The sequence below is a fragment of the Bombus vancouverensis genome, chromosome 1 (assembly GCF_051014615.1).
Source record: "Bombus vancouverensis nearcticus chromosome 1, iyBomVanc1_principal, whole genome shotgun sequence".
Classification (NCBI taxonomy): domain Eukaryota; kingdom Metazoa; phylum Arthropoda; class Insecta; order Hymenoptera; family Apidae; genus Bombus; species Bombus vancouverensis.
In genome coordinates, this window is record NC_134911.1 from 24,167,611 (window position 1) to 24,188,652 (window position 21,042).

At 41.4% G+C, this 21,042-nt stretch overlaps 2 protein-coding genes across 4 annotated transcripts; both read right to left on the bottom strand.

Moving 5' to 3' along the window:
• Positions 1–244: 244 nt before the first annotated feature.
• LanA (laminin subunit alpha) lies at positions 245–17,557 on the bottom strand. The gene is made up of 20 exons (XM_033339172.2): positions 17,157–17,557; positions 14,879–15,025; positions 13,504–13,911; positions 13,212–13,425; positions 12,893–13,102; positions 12,533–12,805; positions 12,310–12,447; positions 11,928–12,200; positions 11,250–11,549; positions 11,002–11,160; positions 7,839–10,921; positions 4,006–7,683; positions 3,282–3,819; positions 3,094–3,189; positions 2,797–2,997; positions 2,556–2,722; positions 2,095–2,337; positions 1,847–2,006; positions 1,532–1,759; positions 245–1,457 (listed from the first exon to the last, which is right to left on the bottom strand). Exons 1-20 carry the CDS (start codon positions 17,370–17,372, stop codon positions 1,189–1,191), a joined length of 11,001 nt encoding a protein of 3,666 aa, XP_033195063.1. The 5' UTR covers positions 17,373–17,557; the 3' UTR covers positions 245–1,188.
• A 479-nt stretch (positions 17,558–18,036) lies between these two features.
• LOC117159482 (solute carrier family 66 member 3) lies at positions 18,037–21,035 on the bottom strand. Of its 3 annotated transcripts, none has more exons than XM_076623567.1 (6): positions 20,944–21,035; positions 20,227–20,560; positions 19,704–19,874; positions 19,361–19,583; positions 19,156–19,276; positions 18,037–19,050 (listed from the first exon to the last, which is right to left on the bottom strand). In XM_076623567.1, exons 3-6 carry the CDS (start codon positions 19,847–19,849, stop codon positions 18,917–18,919), a joined length of 624 nt encoding a protein of 207 aa, XP_076479682.1. In that variant the 5' UTR covers positions 19,850–19,874; positions 20,227–20,560; positions 20,944–21,035; the 3' UTR covers positions 18,037–18,916. The 3 variants fall into 3 exon arrangements, with proteins under 3 accessions (XP_076479682.1, XP_076479683.1, XP_076479688.1); XM_076623568.1 differs by lacking the exon at positions 20,944–21,035 and having other exon boundaries at positions 18,037–18,800; positions 18,871–19,050; positions 20,227–20,599; XM_076623573.1 differs by lacking the exon at positions 20,944–21,035 and having other exon boundaries at positions 18,037–18,703; positions 18,871–19,050; positions 20,227–20,598.
• Between the last annotated feature and the right edge of the window lie 7 nt (positions 21,036–21,042).

Consider the following 21,042-nt stretch of genomic DNA (forward strand, 5'->3'; position numbering starts at 1 on the left):
TTTTACTTTTTTATATGTTTAATCATTGAATCCGAACACTGAAAAAAAGAAAACGTATTGTAAAATAAGAATATAATATGCTGAAGTATCTTTACAATACATTAACGTTTTACACGGTCAACGCTCAACGGACTAAATGTTGAAAATCATTCTTTTCTCAGTCTTCTTCAACGTGTGTACTCAGGGATTGTGAGAAATTTTATACACAGTTTGGTAGTTGTCATAATAAATTTCGTTTTACGTATTTCAAGTCATTTGGTATAGTATCGTTTATTTGATAGTATGTTCGCGCGTATTACAATGCTATAGAATCTTCGGGCTCCACTGTCGGCATATCGTCGAGGAGAATGCGACAGAATTTAAAAGGCGAATTAAAAGGAGCACTTAAAGAGTAGAAAATTATTTTGCAAATATATTTCTTAATCATGTTATTTTCTTTATTTAGCGTCTTCATTTTTCTAAATGTCTTTATGTTTACAGAAAAGTCACAAAGTTTCTTTATCAATAGCACAGAACTTTTTATAATTTTCATTATGGTATAAAATAGTTTTCTTTGGTTGTGTATTACAATACCTTCTGTATAAGTATATCGTTATCACTTCGTTTTCTTCGTTTTCTTTTTTTTTTTTTTCTTTTCTTGTAGGAAACTTGTAATTCGCCTAATATGAATTATGGTAAAATAGCTTACTCGGATGTTTAAATAAACGTCGATGGATGCGTAGTGGGGAATACGTAGCTTTATTTACCACCGTAAAAAAGTGGAAAAAACGACGTTCAGTCTTATGTGTATTCGAACGAGATTGTACGCTTATTGAAAATTTTATTCTTTTGCATGATATTTCTCGAGAATCTGTATTAGAAGGCATATTACGATTGTTCAGTAGTACCCTCGAAAATTTGAATACATCGGTGGTGGCTAGGCCCTGAGATATGGCTGTTTATGTCCGATGATCTTTAATTTATTCCCCATTATTCTCGAACAATTATCTTAAATACTTAAAATTCTAGAATAAACATTTCTTATTTAAAAAATGAACTGGCATCATATAACGTTGTATATATAAGTCATTCTTTTTTTGGTTAAAAAACAACATTTGAAAATTGATTGGCAGATGGTTGCAAAAAAAGAGTGGCAACGTTACGTTAATTGATTTTAAGTGCACTTTTAAACGACGTTCTTGGAGATTCTTATATCGTTGGGCATACTCCCGCGAGGACTTGTCCGTAAGCACGTTCGGGGCTCATTTGGATAGCTCTCATATTGATTTGAATGTTTCTAATACAGCCCACGTATTGTGCTTGCGAGCTACTTCCACGTAATCTTTTTCCAAGCATCGGATGACCACCGATGAAGATCGGATGCTTCGATAGAACTCCCGCCACATTTTTCCCGCCGATTCCTGGCTCAGCTGCTTTGTAGTCAACCGATAAGAGCACGGCATTCTTCTGTTTAACAGCTGTGCAAAAGAAACCACAAAAAGTTATTCACTTTCTTTATCCTTTTTTTATCGAGATAAAAATGAAATATTACCTCGAATATTGTGCCAATTGCCATCGCACAAGGAATTCGGCTTCGTTGGTTCAAACGAAGTCTCTATCGAACCTTTTGCCGTTTTAACAAGGAACTTCACCGTTCCGTTAATCATTTCTAGGACCAAGTAATCCCGCTTTCCATGGACAGATAGCAGGTGACCAGAAGTGGAACGTGGTTTAATGTCCATTTGGATGTCGACTGTTCTGCCAACTGTGAACCTGTCCACTAAAATTGTATTGTAGAATTAGAATTCGTTCAACAAAATTCCATCAATGTTGTATAGTCGATTATTTAAAACTGTACTGTATGTACCTGCTCTGAACAGATTACTACCATTACCCGGATAGAAGAACAATCCAGGTTCGATTCGTTTTGAACATGGAATTACACCCACTTTATTTATAGGCTCACCAACTGGTTGACCATTTACCATGAAGTTTCCTAGGCATCCATTGAAGGTGTGATTCATACTCTGAAATTAATAACCAAACTCTCATTAAAGAGGAAAGAAATCAAGTAAAATAGGTTCAACGTCTATCAGGTAGATGATATTTACTTACGATCGTATTAAGAACTTTGTTGGACATGTCCTGTGACACCCCTCCTACGTAGAACGGCGGGCTAACATTCATGGTTTCCGTTGTTCCTTGAGAAGATCCGGTAACTGCATCATCTTCGTCTACGATAAGTTGTCCATGGTTTCCTTGTCTTTTAAATATTACGATGTGCCATTCATCGTCGTTTATTTTTCTATTGCTGACTAATATAGCTGGTCCGCTTCCACAATCAAATTTGTAATAAATCTTAAAAAAAATATATGACGATTAGACACAATGTAATTCAAATTGCGATCGATTCGAATTTTCTAAACTTGTTTACACGTAAAAAAAGCTGATAAAAATTGTTATTGATGTTGCAATAGAGAAAAACGGCTTTATCTCGAGTATATGTTTCCGAACCAATACCAATTACCTGACATCGCGATCGATGTCAGATATTTTATCGAACATCGACACTTTACCTTTCCTTCGTTGATATACACAGCGATCAAATTCTGATTGGCAAGGTCCGACGTATAGAAAATGATTCCTTCGTCGGCCATCGTTTTGATAGCGATTTGGAAATCGTAGTCGTTCTTGTATCTGCCGTTTAGAGATCTGTATTCTAATCTGCTGTTTCTCGCAGTACCTGAAAACGATGCCATTCTTTCACCGAAATTCCTCGTTTCGTATATTTTTCAAAATCGCGCGGAAATATCGTACCGAAACGCCAGGCATTTTCCATGTCAGGATCTATAGCCGGGTAATACGGTAATCGACATTCGTCGATGTGCAACGGTGTGGTTCTTTGAGTGGAAGTAGTAGCCTCTGTGGTTGTAACGAAATCATCGTGATGATGGCCGCGTCCCTCTATCGTAGGTTCTTCCTCGTCCGTTTCCTTATCGATATCAACGTCGATGATGTCTAACAATATCGAGTAGTAAGTTACAGATTAGATTCCTTGACTAGACTCCTCGTCGTACTTATTATTCATGTTATTACTTGTAACATCGTACTCACTAATCTGGGTAGATACTTCGACGTTGTCGTCTGGACTTTCCGTGGGCAACAGAGGAGGCGGGACGTTCGGTTCTGGTTCGGGTTTAGATGGTGCAGCTGTACCATGTATGTAGATATATTTATGTGTATTAATTTAACGCTTCGAAAGTTTCAGCTTATTTATCATTTTAAAAACGTCAATTGCTTACACGATGGATCACCCAGCTTGCACTTTCCAAGGAGAGCGTGAGGCCTTTCTGTCGTGTTGGCGAAATTAACGATGACACCGTTCAACGTTGCGTCTCCGATACAACCGATAAACGGCGTCATCGCGCCAGTCGGGGGGATACCAAAGGCAGCCGGTAAACCACCGATATACAAACTGCCATAAGGTATGTTCAGTAGGGGTGCATCTAGATCGGTACTGTAATTCTTAATATCGTCGATGTCGAGCTTGAGAGAATCGGTCGAGTGCGTAGCCGTGACTACGTGCCACTCGTTGTCGTTGAACTTGATGCCCGTGGATGTTGTTCGTAGTTCCTGGCCCTGACTATTGAAGACGAGAACACCGTCGATCAGCGACAAATAGCTAACTACACCTTTCTCATGATCGGTCACGTAGAAGATCAAGCCGTCGTTTGCCAAAGTCTTGAACTTTAGGTTCACTTGAAGACTGTTCGGCACGGAGATGTTGTGCCATCTTACATAGCCGGATACGTTCTCCTCGAAAGATACCAAGCTTACGAACTAAAGAAAAAAGCAAAATATCATGTAACCAAAGCAAAACGACTGCTAGGTTTTCAATTAACACGGCCAGACAGCACGGAACATTAAACAACGATAAACAAATTCATCGCTTTATGCATCGTTTTATAATTTGTTAAACTAACCGCAAGATCATCGATTCGAATAGTTTTACAAACGTTACATTACCCGTACTGGACAGGCAGGAACCACACCAAATGCCTGAATGTTGCGAGTCAGATCGACTATGGTATCTAGAATAACCACATCGTCGATGCAACCTTCGAAACCTTCGTTAGTCACAGGCTCATAGGGATGTTTAGCATTCGGTGGATATCCTCCGAAATAAATGTTATCCGAAGACACCAAGTTCTTGGTATTTCCTTCCGCTTTGCCTTTCACCACATCCACGCCGTCCATCTTTAGAACGCCGGTCTTCTCGAACCTGAGAGCTTCCAGGTTGTGCCAGTTTCCATCGTTGTACTTGTTCCAGGATTTCAAGCTGGTTCCACCTTCCCCGAGATCGTACTGATAGATTACGTGGCCGTCTCTCATTTCCAAAGCCAGGAACTGTTTGCCTTTACCCATTAGGTAAATCAGCCCATTTTCCGCGAACGTCTTCAAGTTTAATTTAATGCTGAATTTTCTGCTGTCCGGTGAAATCTGGAAATCTCTCTTGCTTAAGATAGCGTATCCGTGTTTGTCGAATCTGTAACCGGTACTGGGTTGGAAGTTGATCAATTTGTCCCTTTCCATGGCAATCTTGTCGTTATTTTCGCCGTCGATGAAATTCCAGAAGGAGACCGGCGTATCTTCTCCTATTACAAGCTCTTCCATTTCACCTTCGAACGAGGACGCAGTGACGGCGTTCTGCATGTTAAAGGACGGTGGATAACCACCTACGAACAATTTCGATTGTTCCTGGTCCAAATCGAATATCGTGTGCGAGCCAGGTAACACGTATCCTTTCTCATAAAGTCGATCTTTACCTTCTCCGATATCTTCTCGCACAATTAGCTTTACGTTATTTCCGGTTCTCTCGACGATTATTTGACGCCACTTATTGTCCGATACGAATTTATTGTTGATGATCTTCTCGGGACCGGATCCGAAATCGACGATGAGTACCGGATAACCGCTTTCGATCAGCAGTGCCATGAAATCGTGAGTTTTCGAGCGTGGTAATTTGGCGTTCTCCTCGTTTCCTAGATATAGTAGAAAGCCGTTTGTCGTGTTCGTTCTGAAGTACAGAGATATCTTGGAAGACGTGGCAAGCAGAGGAAGGTTTTCGGGATTCTTCAATTCCAGTGTGGTATTCCTATAGAAGGTCAGGCCGACCTTGTAACGATCCGCAAGTTCCCTGGCGTTCGCAATTTTGTTCTTCAACGCCTCGATCTTGCTCTTCAAATCGTTTCCATTGGTATCTATCGACCTTTGATTCGCGTTCAAGTCGCTTAACAATTTGGCAATGTTCGGCAGATACTTATCGACGATGTCAAGTACTTGCTTCTTCGCCTGGGATATGTCGCGAGTCGATTCCGAAATGTTTTTCGATAGCTGTTTCGTTTTCTTCAGATCTTCCGGAATTTGATCGACGGCATTCGTGTTATCGACGGAAAGCTTGATATTTTTCTCCACCTCTATCACCTGATTCATAGCGTCTTGGGCCACCGTCGAGGAAGGGGCTTCGATATTACCGAGAATCTTGTCGATGTAATCCAACAGCTCACTGTTGCGTTTATTCTGCTCGGAGATCATGGCGGAATGCGTTTGAGCGTCGCTCAAATCCACCTCGGGTTTGCCCGTTGTCTTCGACAGTGTATTCTGCGCCGATTCTAGCAAATTCACAGCCACGTTTCGCGAATCCAGCAACCTTTGCTCGATACCGTCCGAGAGAGTAGTCGCGTTATTCGCCGCAACAATCGCGTCGTCTGCAGCTTCGCGAGCAGCTTCGATCGCCGTTCCTATATTTCTGTAGGCGGAAACGGCTTTCACCGCATCGGTATTCCTCGTATCCGTCAAAATACTATCCAGATCCAAGGAACGATTATAAAGACGTTCGGCATGGTAGTGCGCGTTTTGCACGGGATTAGTTAGATCTAACAGCAGTTTGTCGTTTTCTTCGATCGTTCTATTTAACGTATCCGTAGAATCGTCTATCACGTTTTCCCTTAATAGTTTCGTGTTACGATCCGCGTCGCGAAGATATTCGCTGGCGTTTCCGTTCAATTCCTCTCCGGCCATTAGATCTTCCTTCGCCTCTGCGGTGGAGTTTTTCACCGTGTCGAAGTTGCCGGTCTCAGCTGCGATTCTGTTTTCCTGATTCAATCTATCCACGACACTGGCCAGCTCTTGAGCCTTCCACGTGATTTCGAGAAGATCGTCCATTTTGTCCGACACGTTCCTCACCTTGTCGCTCAGATTATCCGCGATGGAGGATAAATTGCTGACTGGTACGTTGTACTCGTTCATTTCCGACACGAGAATGTTGGCCTGGTCCGCTTGATCCGTTGCACGGTCCCGGAAACCGACGAACGATACCCCTTTGATCTTTTTCAGAATGTCTGTAGCCTCTTTTAAGGCGCTGTCCACTTTCGCTCCAGTGCCCAATTCAATGTTCAAGGCTAACGATTCTACCTCGGAAACGGTCGATCTCACTAGGTCTATCTCCTTGATCACATCTTCCTCCAGAAGATTCATGTTTTCCAACGTATTCTCCGCCGCGAGCTTCCATTTCTCGCTGTCCTCCGCGGTATAATCGATCTCGCGTTTCTGATTCGAAACCTCCGTTTCCAATCTCTTCACTTCTTGCTGCAACGGCAGGAAGTTTACCCTGTTGGGGTCCAGAAGTTTCACTTTAGGATACAAGTCGTTTACCGTGTCATTGATGAACTTCAGTCTTTGATTGGTGAAGTAGCTCTCAGCCACTGTGCTGAACTCCGTGAAAACAGGATTCAACAAATCCGATAATTCATCCGTGACGTCCAGCAAGTTTCCGGTACAGGAGTCGCAAGCGAAGCAACCTTGCCCCGGAATCAACACGTTCCTATACGGGCAATGATCACATTTCTCCCCGATCACACCCGGTAGACAACTACACTGGCCAGTGGTAGTGTTGCAAGACACCCCAACAGAGTAGCCGATGTTACATTCGCAAGAGGTACACCCTTCCGGCCCGTAATTCCAGTAACCAGAAATACATTGATCGCATCTGCGTCCAGTGACGCCAGGTTTGCATCGACATTGGCCCGTCGCATCGTCGCACTGACTACTTTCAGAGGCAATTCCACAATCGCACGCTTTGCAACCTTCGCACGTGTCATAGCCATAGTGATCGTCCGCGCAATGATCGCATTGCTCTCCGACCACGTTTTCGTGACAGTAGCATTGACCGGTGTAACTGTCGCAGTGTTTCATTCCGCATTCTTTGCACGAACAGGTGCGGCAATCTTTTCTCTCAACGGCGTCGCCGAAAAATCCTGGCGCGCACAGATTACAAGCTTCCCCGTAAGTGTTGTTCAAACAACGTAAACACTCTCCGGTCCTGGAATCGCAGGAACCGACTTGGTTGGTATCGATGTTGCCGGAACACTTGCACGGCTTGCAATAGTCGCCGTAAACTTCGGGGTTTCCGTAGAAACCGGAAACGCAGGACTCGCAGCGAGCGCCATAATAACCGGCAAGACAGTCGCAGCTTATTTTATTTCCTTCCTCGTTCACCTCGCAACCGGTGGCGAAATTGTTGGATGGGAAGGGCAGAGGACAGGCACAAATCAGACAATCGGTTGGAGTTCCTCCGGTAGCGTTGCCGTAGTAGCCTTGCTTGCAGAGTTCGCAATGGTCACCCGTCGTGCCGTCTTTGCAGTCCTACGGTAAACGGAAAGTTGTTTAAAGATCTCGACACTCGTACATGTAAATAGATAGATCGTACATAATAACCATTATCTAGAGGTTAGCAAAACGTTCGTGGAATTTAGCTAGATCCCTTATCAATATATCTTTCAATCGCCGAATCAACTTACCAAACATACGCCGGTTTCCACGTCGCAAGTATCTGCGTGCCCGTTGCACTCGCAACTAACGCAATAACCCCCATGGGGTCCAGAATCTACTCTGTAATATCCTGGGGCACATTCTTCGCACGAAAGTCCTTCGTAGTTCGGCGGACACTGGCACTGCTCGACGCCACTGGCTGGAACGTTATACTGCGGCGAATAGGTCTCCGTAGCTACGTCCATAATCACGTGCGACAAAGAGGCTGTAATACTGGGGTTCCAGTATGTAGCACGGATGTATATTCCTCGAAGGTCCTCCAGCACCACCATCAGCTGTTCCCTCGTAGCGCTTAAACGATTCTCGGTTATAAAGTTCGTTTCGATCAATTCCAAAGACGCTTCGAAATTCGTGAACGACGGTGGCTGCTCCTCGGCGTAATGAAGCAACGTTGTGTCGGCACCTTGAAGAATCACGTCGGCCGCGCTAACTGCCTCGCCAAACGGTCCGGTACTATAATACACGGTATAATTCAGGAAACCTCCATAAGAAGTCAACTTTTTCCACAAATAAGTCTCTGGCGCCGAGAAATAGACGACTTTTCTGAAAGTGTCGTTAGTGGTGAGACCAATAGCGATACTCGTCAAATTGAACTCTTGCGGTATGGTTGTCAAGTACGTGATATTTCCACTCTTCTCGTTAGACAGAGACAATTCCCAATTAGTCATATCGGACACCTGCACCCTGTACAAGTTCGCTGACGCACATCTGGTGGTCTTTCCGAAACAGAAACACTTGGTACAACCTTCCTGATTGTTCTCCTGAATATTAAAGGTACCCTCCTTGCACACGTCGCACGCTGATCCTTGGACATTTTCCTTACAGAAGCATTCTGCCGTGTATTGATCGCAGATATTCGCAGTGGTCCCGCGGATGTCGCAGTCGCATTTCTCACAGTGCGGGAACTGGGAATATCCAGATCGACACTTGTCGCATTGTCTTCCTACCACGTTCTCCTTGCATTTGCAGTTGCCATTCAAGAAGTCGCATTGCAAATCTCCGTCGATTACACCGAGAGGCGAACAGTTGCATTCTTCGCAGCCGACGATCGGATGGAATCCGTAGGTTCCCACCTCGCATTGATCGCAACGTTCACCGATAACCCTCGGTGGACAACTACAAGCACCTGTTTCTGGCTCACAGAGGGCTGTGCTGGGACAGCTGCAAGGTTTGCAGTTGGGGAAACCATAGAATCCGGTTTTGCAGATCTCGCATCGTCTTCCAATAATGTTTGCCCTGCACGGACATTGTCCACCGAACTTTTCACACTCGAGGCTTATGGATCCATTGATGTTACAGTTACATGGTAGAGCACGATTGTTGTAATTGGCCGTTAAGGAGAAGATCGAGTCGCGACAGAAACCCTCCTCGGTGATGTTGATATGGAAGTGGTTGTATCCGCACTTCTTGATAAACTCCTTCGTCTGATCGAACTGGATCTTCTTTAAGATCTTTTCGTTGTACTGCTCCGTTGGAATAACCAGGATATAATCCAGCCAGATACCTTTGCTGTCGCTCTCTTTGAAAGTGATCATAAAGTTTTCGATCAGTTGGAATCTGATGTTACCGTCTTCTTGTTTCACCACGCTGCGACATCCACTGTTGCTGGGACAGTGGGGAACGGACATCTTTGCTTCGTAGAATTTTCCATTTTGCACCAACACGTCGAGCTCGTATTCCGGATAGTTCGGTTGATAGTATTGCACGACGAAAGTGTAGTCTCCAGGCTGTAAAACTTTCGCGTGAATATCTACCATTGTATTCTTGTCATCCAGATAAATTAACTTAGTATTATTATCGTAAATTCCGAATGGTCTATTCTCAGATTCGGCAATCGTGCTGCTGCTTTCGAATTCGATCTTCTTCGCGTCTGCTGCTCCGGGGAACTGACCTTTCACGCACTTTCCGTTCTTTCTAACGCATATAGATTTTGGTTTGACATAATCCAAGGACCACCGATTGTAAGGAATAGCAACGACGGAGTCGATGGCCACGTTCGACGTAGGATCTCCGGTTAAAATCAAGCTGATATAGTTCGAAGGGAAATTCATCGTAGCTACTCTGCCATAGGTGTCGGTCACCACCTGTCTGCAAACACTGGTGTACTTGCAAGGATACAGGGTAGCCTTTCCCTTTCCAACTGTATTTGCTTCTATCAAAAGGGTTGACGTGGCGTTCTCATCTTTCGGTGTCACGTACGTAACCAACAGGACGTGCAGACCGGGTTTCGAGATCCTCAAGTCGAAGTGTATCTCTTCTTGTCTCTCGTTGATCAATGGAACTTCCACTTTATCGATCTCACGCAGGATATCTCTATCCATAAAATATTCGGTCAGGGGGATTCTGACGTCGTTTTCGTTCAAGAAACCGCCAGCTCCGTGAACAGAGTCAAATATCGTGAGATCGGGGTAACCGTAGTGTCTACAGAGTCCCTTGTGACCAACCTCGCAAGGAATATTCACGTTTTGAGTTAAAATAGTTGCCTCGTAATATTCGGATGGAAGCAGCACGAAGTAATCGAGGAAAAGGCTATTCTTGGTGGCGATACTGATGGACCAGTAGCCTGGATTCATAACCATGGCCGAAGGAAGATTACCTTGAGGTCCTGCGACGGTCACGAACGATGGTTTTACGGTTGGCTTGAAATTGACCTTGAACTGTTGCTCCACCTCCAGTGGATTTTCTGGGGTGATAGTGATTGTTCCAAGGATCGGCTCGTTATTCGGATTCACGTATTTCAAAGCCATTCTATAGAGGGACGACTTTTGAATAAAGACATGCAGAATGATCTCGTCTTGAAGGGCAGAAAATACCGCGTATCCCTTCCAACTGTATCCTGGGAAGTGATCTTCGGTGAAACCGTAACGGACAGGGCTGTTGCTAGGTGTCCTTCCATCCTCTGCTTCGTATTGAAATTGATGAAGAGTCGGGAAATAGTGGGCTTTTAAGGGTTCCTTGCAAGTAAGACCAGTGACACGTGGCTGACACTGGCATTGGCCAGTTAGTTTATCGCACACCGAATTTACAGAACCACCAATGTCGCAAGCACAATCTGAAACGAAAGATTTACATAATTTGTATTCGTCGAAATAATTCTGGTTACTGGCGCGCAATATACGATTAATTACATACCTGTGCAGCCGAAGAAATTGCTCTCTTGAAGATTGTACGTACCATCCACGCACTGATTACAACTCCTGTCGGTTACTCCAGGTTTACAGATACATTGGCCATTCTTCGTGTCACACTCACCGATATTTCCAATGACACCCGGTATATTACACTGACATTCTTAAAACAAGATAAAACGACAGGGAACAATTACTTTCGTCGCTTTATATTTGCCGATCGTATCTTGAAAATTTCGTCGTTCCATTTACCTTCGCAACCCTGAGGATTGTAAGGCTGTAAGTTCCAATAGAGCGGCTTACACTGGTTACAGATCCTACCCTCGACGCGATCCTTGCATTGACAAAGTTCACCGGCAGGCAAGGAGCCGCATCCCTGGAACGTTTCTACCACGCCCGCTGGATCACAGTTGCAACCCTCGCAGGTGGGGAAGTTATAAAAGCCCTCTTTACACTGGCTACACCTGCCGCCGTCGAAATTCTCCCGGCACTGACATTTACCCTCCGCGTCGCAAGACGCGCCGATCGAACCGTGGCTGTCACAGTTGCAGGCTACGATTGCGATAAAGGATTATCATCAGTTTCGGTAACTTCTTCTTGCGGTTCTTTACTTGTACCCAGTATATTGCTTTGGCTTAATACGAGTTACTACAATCAAGTTTACGGATTTTGAACTTGACCATAGCTTTTTACTTTTCTTTAAGTTAGAAAAAGTTAGAAAAAGAGAAACGCAGGATGAATCGTCGTACAAAGAAAGATGGAGTTGCGTTTGCCATAAAGGGCGGCCTAAGAAACGACCTCCGACCGTTGTGTAATACGTCTTGCGGATACAGCGTTCCCTTACTACATCGTGAGAAGCAGAGTAGGGGAAATACCGTAAGCTCTTGAGCTTAACCGAACACGGTAGTTATAAATAGAAATCTCACGTACCTATACATTCTGGATACATGTAATATCCAGGGCTGCACTGGTCGCAGGTTCGTCCAGCGAAATTAGCCAGACAAGAACATTTTCCTACGGCGTCACAGCTAATAGACGACGACCCTGTTAAGCTACAGTTGCAAGGCCTGCAATTTGGAAACCCGTAATACCCATTGATACATTGATCACATCTGGGACCGCCGTATCCTTTCTTACACAGACACCAACCGTCCGTTTTATCGCAAACTCCAGGTTCGGTTCCACGTGCGTCACAATTACAAACTAGACAAACAACAGCAACATCGGATATTTATAATTAACTCGTTTCAAAATTCGTTTAAAGGCGCGTTAATAATTAATACAGCACGGTTATCTTTTTGGATACGCTTACATGTACAGTGAGGGTAATTATAGTAGCCATCTTCGCAGATGTTGCACGTCCTTCCGCCATAATTATTCTTGCAGGTACAATTGCCAGAAATTACGTCGCAGTTGTCGTTGAGGGAACCCAAGGAATTGCATTCGCAGGCTACAAATTTTGTGATCGATTATAACACAAATTACGTTATATAATGAAATTCGTCGCGGATAGAAACGCTCCGCGGTTTACTCACGTAAACATTCGGGGAATTTATAGTAGCCCTGCGCGCAGAGGTTGCAATAATGACCGGCGTAATTCGACTTGCACGGACAAGATCCGTCTATGGCCTTGCAATGATCTCCGTGTGTCCCATTGCTATAACACTGGCAAGGAACACAATTCGGATAACCATAATATCCATAGCTGCAACTGTCGCAATTAGGCGAAGTGTATTCTTTTCGACATTCGCATTTGCCGGTGGCATCCGCGCAATTTCCAGTCAGATTAAATCCGTTACATTGACACGCTATTGAAAAACGAAAACTAACGATGTAAATGATATTTTCTAGTAACGTTTTAACAAAATCGTTGGCCGAATGGAGCTACGACTCACGTTGACAAACGTCGGTTGCGTTCAAAGGTTTGTTCCGCGGCCTGTAGAACATCGGTTTGCAACGATTGCAGTTAATTCCTTCGGTGTTGTCCCGACAGTTTTTACACACACCGCCACCCTCGTAGTTACCGTGAATATCCAATGACAAGTGTTTCTCGTCCACTTCCGTGTCGTATTCACACTCGTCCGAATGGCCGAAACAATTGCAAGCTACAAGAAGTAAAAGATCTTTTGCTTCGTGGAACAAAGTGACTTTCGGTTTACGGCGAACGAAAAAACGGACGAGTAGTACGTAAGGAAGAAAAAAAATTATTCTCACGTTCGCAAGTGAACTTCTTAAACGCCGTGGACTGCCGCCATTTCTTCTGCTCAAATCCTTTGCAACAAGTCGCACATTGCGCCCCACAAGTGTTATGTTGGCATCTGCAAACGAGTTTCTTCGGCATTTTTGGATCCAGTATATCGCAAGTATCCGCATGGCCATTGCACATGCACCGACCCCCGATACTGATATCTTTGATGGAGTAAAAGTACTGAAATACAACAAATTTAGTTGTAATCGTTCGTTTCGGTTATCGCGATGAGATTCGTCGAATCTCGGGAACACTTACTCTTCTGGTGACGGTCGGATCCTCCCGCACTAAAGACATCAAATGCCCCAGTAAATTTTTTGTTCTTAAAAAACGAAAACGAACATTCGTCGCTCGTGTCCATTCTTGCAACAAGGTGGAATTGAAGTAATGTTTCGCGGATGGACGATTATTCAGAATCGAAATCGGTATCTCGCCACCCTCCAGTGGCACGATTTGAGAATATTCCGTGGTACAGATGACACTATCGTCCCTGGTGATCGGTTTATAGCTATCCACGCCGAAGTAAGTCAAACAATCGTTAGCGGTATCGGAAAAGTATTGCCAAGGCGTATAGCTCTTTCCATAATCTGTTGATTTTTCAAGTACCCAGAGTCCGGGTCTCGGCGAATTAGCCATTTTGACGTACACGTATGCCACGTGAAATTCCTATGAAAGACGTTTTACCAATTTTTATTCAAATCTAGGTCAATTGGAAATTGATAGGATTAATTTCTATTTTGTAGAAAAGTAACGAAAGAAAGGCATAAGTGAGTTAGAGTTCCCGCTACTCTGTGAAAGATGATGGCGTTTAATATCGATATAATACGACCCTTGTTTTCTCGCTACCTAGAAACAATACGAAAGCATAGGACTTTTGTAGCAAGAACTGGGGAACATGTGTGTCGAACTCCGTAGCTTTTGGAACGTTAAATTCGTGCCTCCCCCCGTTTCCGGACACGTGGTCGAGAGTATACGAGAAGAGAAAAGAGAGAAAAGAAAGAAAGAGAGAGAGAGAGAGAGAGAGCACACGTTAACGCAGCGTAAACGAGTCCTAAGAAGTTGTTTAACGAAAAGACAATAACCTCGTGTCTACGACAAGAACACGTATCCATAGCCTATCGAAATTCTAATCTCTCTTATTAGCTACCAATTTTTTAGCATATCGTGGATTTAACTTTTCCCGGTTTTCTTTCTATTTAGATTTAGAAGTTGGATAATCGGATATCGAACAGATTGAACGAACGTAAAGAACGTCTATTCGCTGTACCATTTACCCTGCTCCCTGAAACCCGTGTTTTCTATTGTCCTCAGGAAATGACGCGAAGATAATTCTTTCCCGTTTCGCAGGAAAACGCCTACTACGTGATAAAGCAATTTGTTACAGATAAAATACTTATTCCACCATTATTTCAGGCTCATAATTTCCTGTTGGTGTCAATTCTCTTACTTTCTGCTTACTCATTTTTATTTCTCGATATCTGGTCGCTCGATTCGATAAAAATGGGAAAGAATAACCGATCGAACATATCGCCCTTGGAATCCGTTATCCGTATTTCGTCGATCTCAGGTTCGCTAATTCGGACACTTATCCATAAAATATTGTGTTGAAATTTGCAATTTTGTTTACACTTACTTGTTCAAAATTGATCGTCAGATTCACTTCGTTGTACTTCATTCCTCTGGAAAGCGGTGGCGATTGCCACCAGGTTTCCATTCCATCGACCGCGTATTCCGGTGGATGCTTTTTCTCTGGGTTGTCCGCATCGCAGTAATCGCATACCTAGACATCGACAACGCTATTATCGTGCTTCCTCGAATTTTTAAACTACGTTCGAACGTAGAGCGGACATCGAAACGAAAGGAAAATCCTCGCTCGACCATGACATCTCGATAGTCGACAAACATACTTGCTGTTCGTTTGGAGTAATTTTTTATTCGCACCTACACTCTCGTATGCACGTATGTCGAACATACGTGTATTTATTAATATAAAGTTCAACGACCTAACATGTCCGAGATCTCAACGATACATAGAAATCGTGCGATCTCGAAATTTAAATAAAAATACTCTGATTTAATCCTCGATGTGACAACAGGTTCGATTTTTAAACGCGACTAATATCAAATCATTTTTACGGAGGTTTCTACGAACAGATTAGATTTTTTTTAAGAATCTTTGTGGGACATCCGTGTCAGTTCGACCGTTCGGAATTTGAAAAGACAAGATGGTCAAGTGTTATCGAGAGGTCACTCTTATCGGTAACTCCTTATCGGCCCTCTCACTTCTAGTCTACATGGCATTTTCTTTCGCCCGCATAAATAGATACATACACGTAATGCCATAGAACCGAGTGGCCACTGACCCATTCGGAAATCCCGAATTTATGAATTGTCTAATAATATCAATTGCTCTACGATCAGCGTAAGAAGCAGTCCGCTATTAGAACGGAACGAACCTAGAACGTAGAACGAGCACGCAGAGAAAGGAAAAGTAACCTTTTACGGTTAATGTAAAGACAATCGATCGTTTTAAATATTGCGCGACTACGAAATCGGTCATCTGATTTATTATTTCCTGCTTGATAAGGAGAACTCGGTTTTGCGATATACTACTACCAAGAAATACAAAGCCATTAACAGCGATAAAGATAAAATAATCGTGGCAAGTTCTTCATTCACTACAGACCTGTATACATTTTTTAACGAATCTTTAAAAATATTTACAATTTCCTAGGAAACTGTTCTCTCGCGTTAAAGTTCATATTACGATTATCCCCTCGCATGCATTACACCGATTCCAAGAAACCCTGCTAAAGAGCAGAGCATCGTCAAAGGTACTTAGATATACCGATAAAATAAGATTCGTTTGATAATTGGACAATTGCAAGCAATAGTATTGAAATTGCTATGATATACAGCAATTTACAGTATATATAGCACGCGTTTAAAAGGTAACGTAAGTAAAGAATTACGAAATAGATTCTACTAGATTCGCTAATGTAGCATTTTAGTAGCATCAAATATTTCGAATCTTGATCTTAAAGGGAACAAAAAGTTGTAACACGTAGTTTGTACTAATTATTCTTAGTGTCGGTAAATAGATGAATAAAATGCATCACTTGTGTATAATTTCACTGACATTTCTTCGTGCAAATAATTTGTATGAACTTCCCTTATCGCAATTCCAACAACGATAAGTTGATACGTGCATACTAAGACTAACATCTATATTAAATTACATATAACGATGATAAATCTTCATGCGTTAAAAAAAAATATGTATAAAAAAATATGTACTCTCACATACACACACACAATATAGATAGATAGATATATACTACATAATATATATTATATTATATAGCATCAAGAATGACGATTTACAAAGATTAGAATTCTCTTTTGTTAGAACGCTCAATTTCTTTTTAGGGCTACAATCCTTTTTGCTCGCAATTTATAAAACCCTATATAGATATTTTCATTCCATAAAGATGGAAAAAAGTAGTTGAGTAAGCGGATGGTTGCCTAAAGAGTGATAAACTCTTGCACTCAAAGGACCAAATATAGATAAAAATTGGTTCGAGACCGCGACATAGCCTATTCCAACTAAACGATCCAAAGCAAACGTCGTGCGTTCTTAGATAAATATCAAATATCTTTCGTTCCGGTAAGAAACGAACAAAGTACGTCGAAATTTACGAAATATTTGCAATAACTAGTCTAGATTCTCTCGGGACTCGGTGATTAAAATTTAAGTCCTTATTCGGTATGTCTTTTTATACATTTTCCGATACCTTAAGGTATCTTCTCATTCGCGATTTAGATCTAACCAACTAAAAGAAAAATAGAACAAAAGCGGTTGTTAAGTAAAAATCAAAGATATAGAGAAGAGAACGCAGATGTATACCAACCTGACCCTGTATCAGATTAATGTCCTCGTGCTGATCAGCGTTCGCGCCGACGAGCTTGCAATAGAGTTCCGGGCCGGGGGTGTCGACGCCACACGTGGCTGACGCGATAATCTCCTTGCCCTCGGCTAGATTGAAATACGGCGGCGTCAGGATTTCGTTTCTCGTTTGGTGGACCAGCAAGCTGGCCAACGAAGCGACCAGCAACCACCTCGCCATCCTGACGGTCGACTGATTGAGCCCGCCACTGTCGGCACCTCTGGTGTTTCGTCCTTTAACGCGGCGTGTTTTCTTGAAACTATCGCGGCCCCTTTTCTCTCTTTCTCTGTCCCCCCTCTCACTCTCGTTCCTTCTTCGAGGAGAATGCGGCGAGAGAGACGCGAAGAAGTTGATGAAGCCCGGGCAGCTTCTCGGTGTAGACTGACAGGCCGGAGGTCATCGAGGACCGCCGATCTGTGGTAGAGGGGCAGTGGGGGTGGCGACTCTAGAAGGATGGTCCACACACTTCGAAACCATATGCCATTCCGTACCCCTACACATGTGCATGCTGTTTCTGCCCAGCAGTACGAACTATTGTGTCTACTCTTTCTCTCGATCGCCGAATCACTTTGATCGCCACTGTACGTCTATTCGCGAACAAACCAGAGGAATAACCTTCTTCAAGATACCCATTTCAAGATACATAGTACATAATTATTCAGAACGATTAAATCTATCGGTCGAAAACGCTTGTATTTATCCTTGGACTTGCAGTTTTAGGAAGACGTCTAGGCGATTAAAAATTCTTCCCTCGAGAATTAGTTGCATAATATTTTTCAAAGAAGTCTAAATCGGAGGAGCAGTACGTGGTTGAGAAGGAAGTCGTAAGAATCTTAGATTATGATTGATCTATTCATAACATTTTTTATTCATTTTCAGCATTCGTCTATATACAATATCTCGTTACGTACAAATGACGATTTTACGGAATTAGTGTTCGTTTAACGGGCGAAAGAATTAAATGGTATAAGTACAGGGTGCAAAAAAAAAAAAAAAATTAGTGTAAAAATCACCATAAATAGCGTGATTCTACACCTTCGAATCGGTGGAAATTCGTAAAAAAGGTTTGTGCAAAGTTCATCTTAACCTTGAAATTCAAGATCAAAGATCTTTTATTACATCATATTTTACTCGTCATGAGGATCGGAAATCTTAAACAGGCCCCATAGGTCGCGATCCAACCGCAATTCTCTTGGCAAAAATTGTTAAAGTTTCGACAATTTTCAACCTTCTCGATACGGCGCTCGTCCGTAGTTACTTCACGGCTAAGAGCGATTACATAGTACTCATAGAGGTTAAACTGATTTTATTCGCAATACCCTATAATTGCAAATATATTGCATTTATTATCGGCGCAAACAAATAAATGGGGCCAAATAACATGGTTCCTAGTAATTCCTGCTCGTACGTTGATAGCAATTAAATTCTTTCCATCGTTGCATGGAGATTTCTGTCAGCCCTCCTCTCATTCTGTTGATTGAGGATGCTGCTACTTCAAAAACTATTTGCATCTGTAAATAACACACGTTCCAAAAAAGCATGCCTCGCGCTGTAATTCATGTAGAATCATGCCACTATGGTAGCTTGCACATTTACTTTTTTTACGCCCTGTACATAGTGTTATAGGATTGTATTGCCTTTCATTTATAAATAATTGAGCAAGAAAGATGGCACGTACTTTTGACTAGATTGGTTTTCATAACATCGCGCCACTGTCGAACTTCTTAATTTTGTTTTACTCGATGCCGTCTATAATAAATGGCGGAAAACATAATACTCGAACTTAAAATCACAGAGATAATAAAATTTCCTAGTAGCAGAATGTCTGCCGAATCCATCCATATGGTAAATACCCTTGCTGTAAACAGAAATCAATGTTTTTATTGGGAACCATCGGTAGAGAAATAGATAGAGCAAATATTTCTATAGAGAGATCAACATTTTTTTGTTATCTATAACTTACTTAAATTAGTAAATGCGGAAATAAACCAGGTAATCGGCGACACTGTATCCGCATTTTTCGCTCGAAAAATGGCCACTAATTGAACGACTTTACTTGAGACAGAAATTGGAGTGCACAGTGGCTGTCAATTACAAAAAAAATTAATAGATGACCGGAGAGTTATCGATTAAATTTTTTTAAATTTATTATTAATTAGTTAACTAACCGCCAAAATCGTAAGAACGACTTTCGGGATAAGTTGCATTGCGAAAGAGATACTTATGGCAATATAGAGTATTGAGACCAAAATTGAGAACGTATTTATTTTATTTAAGTACTTCAGCACTAGGAAGATTAGTATGTATTCTTGCAATAGAATAACAGGATACTCCAAATAAGATAGTATCGAGTAACCATTTGTAAAATTATAACTAGCCATCACGGTATAGCTGTAAGAAATTCAATGTCAAATTAAGCTTACTTGTAAAAAGCATTCAAAGTTTTTTAAACATATTTTCTGGCTAAGTTAAAATACAAACATCGATGCACGATATACAAGATAAACTTACCTAGTTAATTCTAGCAGAAGGCCTACAACTGAGATTTGATCTGCTGATTTAGCAGTCAATAAATTCAAAATTTGAGGAATCTTTAATACAAAGCACATGCCTATTGTTATAAGGCTCAAAAAATCTGCTAATAGTTGGAGTAACATATTTTCATTTGTTTAATTTCTGTACCTACGATCGAACATTACGTAAGAACTTCAGTTGTACTTTCAAATTTATTTGTTTGTTACATAAAATTTACATTTTATTACTTACATAAAATAATAAATAACAGATAAAAATATTAAAACAAAAATTCACAAAAAAAAATATAAAATACGCAACAATAATACTATTTCGAACTAATTGATAAACTGCTATTCGCACTAAACATATGATTTTAAAGCATCTATAATACAATTTTTGACAGTTTTTACAAATTGTTTTATACAATTGCATTACCTTATACTTTTTACTTAACACGTTACGAACATGTTGATATAAATTTAACAAATTATAAATTAATACTAATTTTTTAACTTACTTTTTAATATTTAATCTCTATTTACACTTTGCCTCACAAGTGTATGTGATTGTACCGATACATATCTTATAATTACTTTGGCAATTGTTCATGCACACCTGTGCCATGCTTGCATACCTTTCACACTTGCGCAATTACACATAGTTGCAAGAGATACACACACGTAAATTAGAAATTAGAATTCATAATTATCAGTCGAAACAGAGATTTCTCTTCTGGTTGAGCGATCGAAGATACATTTACTCGACACGACAGCACCATCGATACCGTGTTTATCCTATACCGTGATAGAGGTTTCCTCTCTGTCTGCGTTTAGTAGATTTTCATCTAGGAACTTTTTAAAACGGTTCATGTGCAACAACTTTAAAAAGATTAACAAAAGGATAGGAGTAATGTAAAATAACTTGAAAATTAGAGAAAAATTTGTAAATAATGATAATAAAATGAATAATCAACACGTGACATTTAAGCAATAGAATATGCTAAATGCTTTACATATTTTTATCGACGCGTTGGAATGTCTCCAAAATTATTAGTTCGAGAGAATGTTCGTTTTAAATTTGTTTTAAATTTACTTTAAAATAATTGTAAAAGAAAGTAATAGGTTTTTGTATTCTTATTCTTACAAATTGTATAAATAAGTATGGTTTTGCATTAAACAAATTATATTTTATTTGTGAATGTTGGCCATTTGAAAATGTATGACTAACTACGTACATAAAACCATTTCGAATTGTGCAACCACATTGGTGGCTGCAGTTCCTCCTTTTGTGAAATGCATCGTCGATCCCGGAAAGTACTCGAATAGAAGTCTTC

What these genes read in the sequence shown, in the direction of transcription:
- LanA (XM_033339172.2), bottom strand. Translation starts at nt 17,372, where the DNA reads ATGGCGAGGTGGTTGCTGGTCGCTTCGTTGGCCAGCTTGCTGGTCCAC. An exon ending in CATGTATCCAGAATGTATAG is followed by an intron (nt 11,550 to 11,927) that starts GTACGTGAGATT and finishes TCGCAATCGTAG; the next exon opens with CCTGCAACTGTGACAGCCAC. An exon ending in CGAAGTATCTACCCAGATTA is followed by an intron (nt 2,998 to 3,093) that starts GTGAGTACGATG and finishes CGATATTGTTAG; the next exon opens with ACATCATCGACGTTGATATC.
- LOC117159482 (XM_076623567.1), bottom strand. Translation starts at nt 19,849, where the DNA reads ATGTTACTCCAACTATTAGCAGATTTTTTGAGCCTTATAACAATAGGC. An exon ending in CTTCTGCTAGAATTAACTAG is followed by an intron (nt 19,584 to 19,703) that starts GTAAGTTTATCT and finishes AATTTCTTACAG; the next exon opens with CTATACCGTGATGGCTAGTT. An exon ending in TCGTTCTTACGATTTTGGCG is followed by an intron (nt 19,277 to 19,360) that starts GTTAGTTAACTA and finishes TGTAATTGACAG; the next exon opens with CCACTGTGCACTCCAATTTC.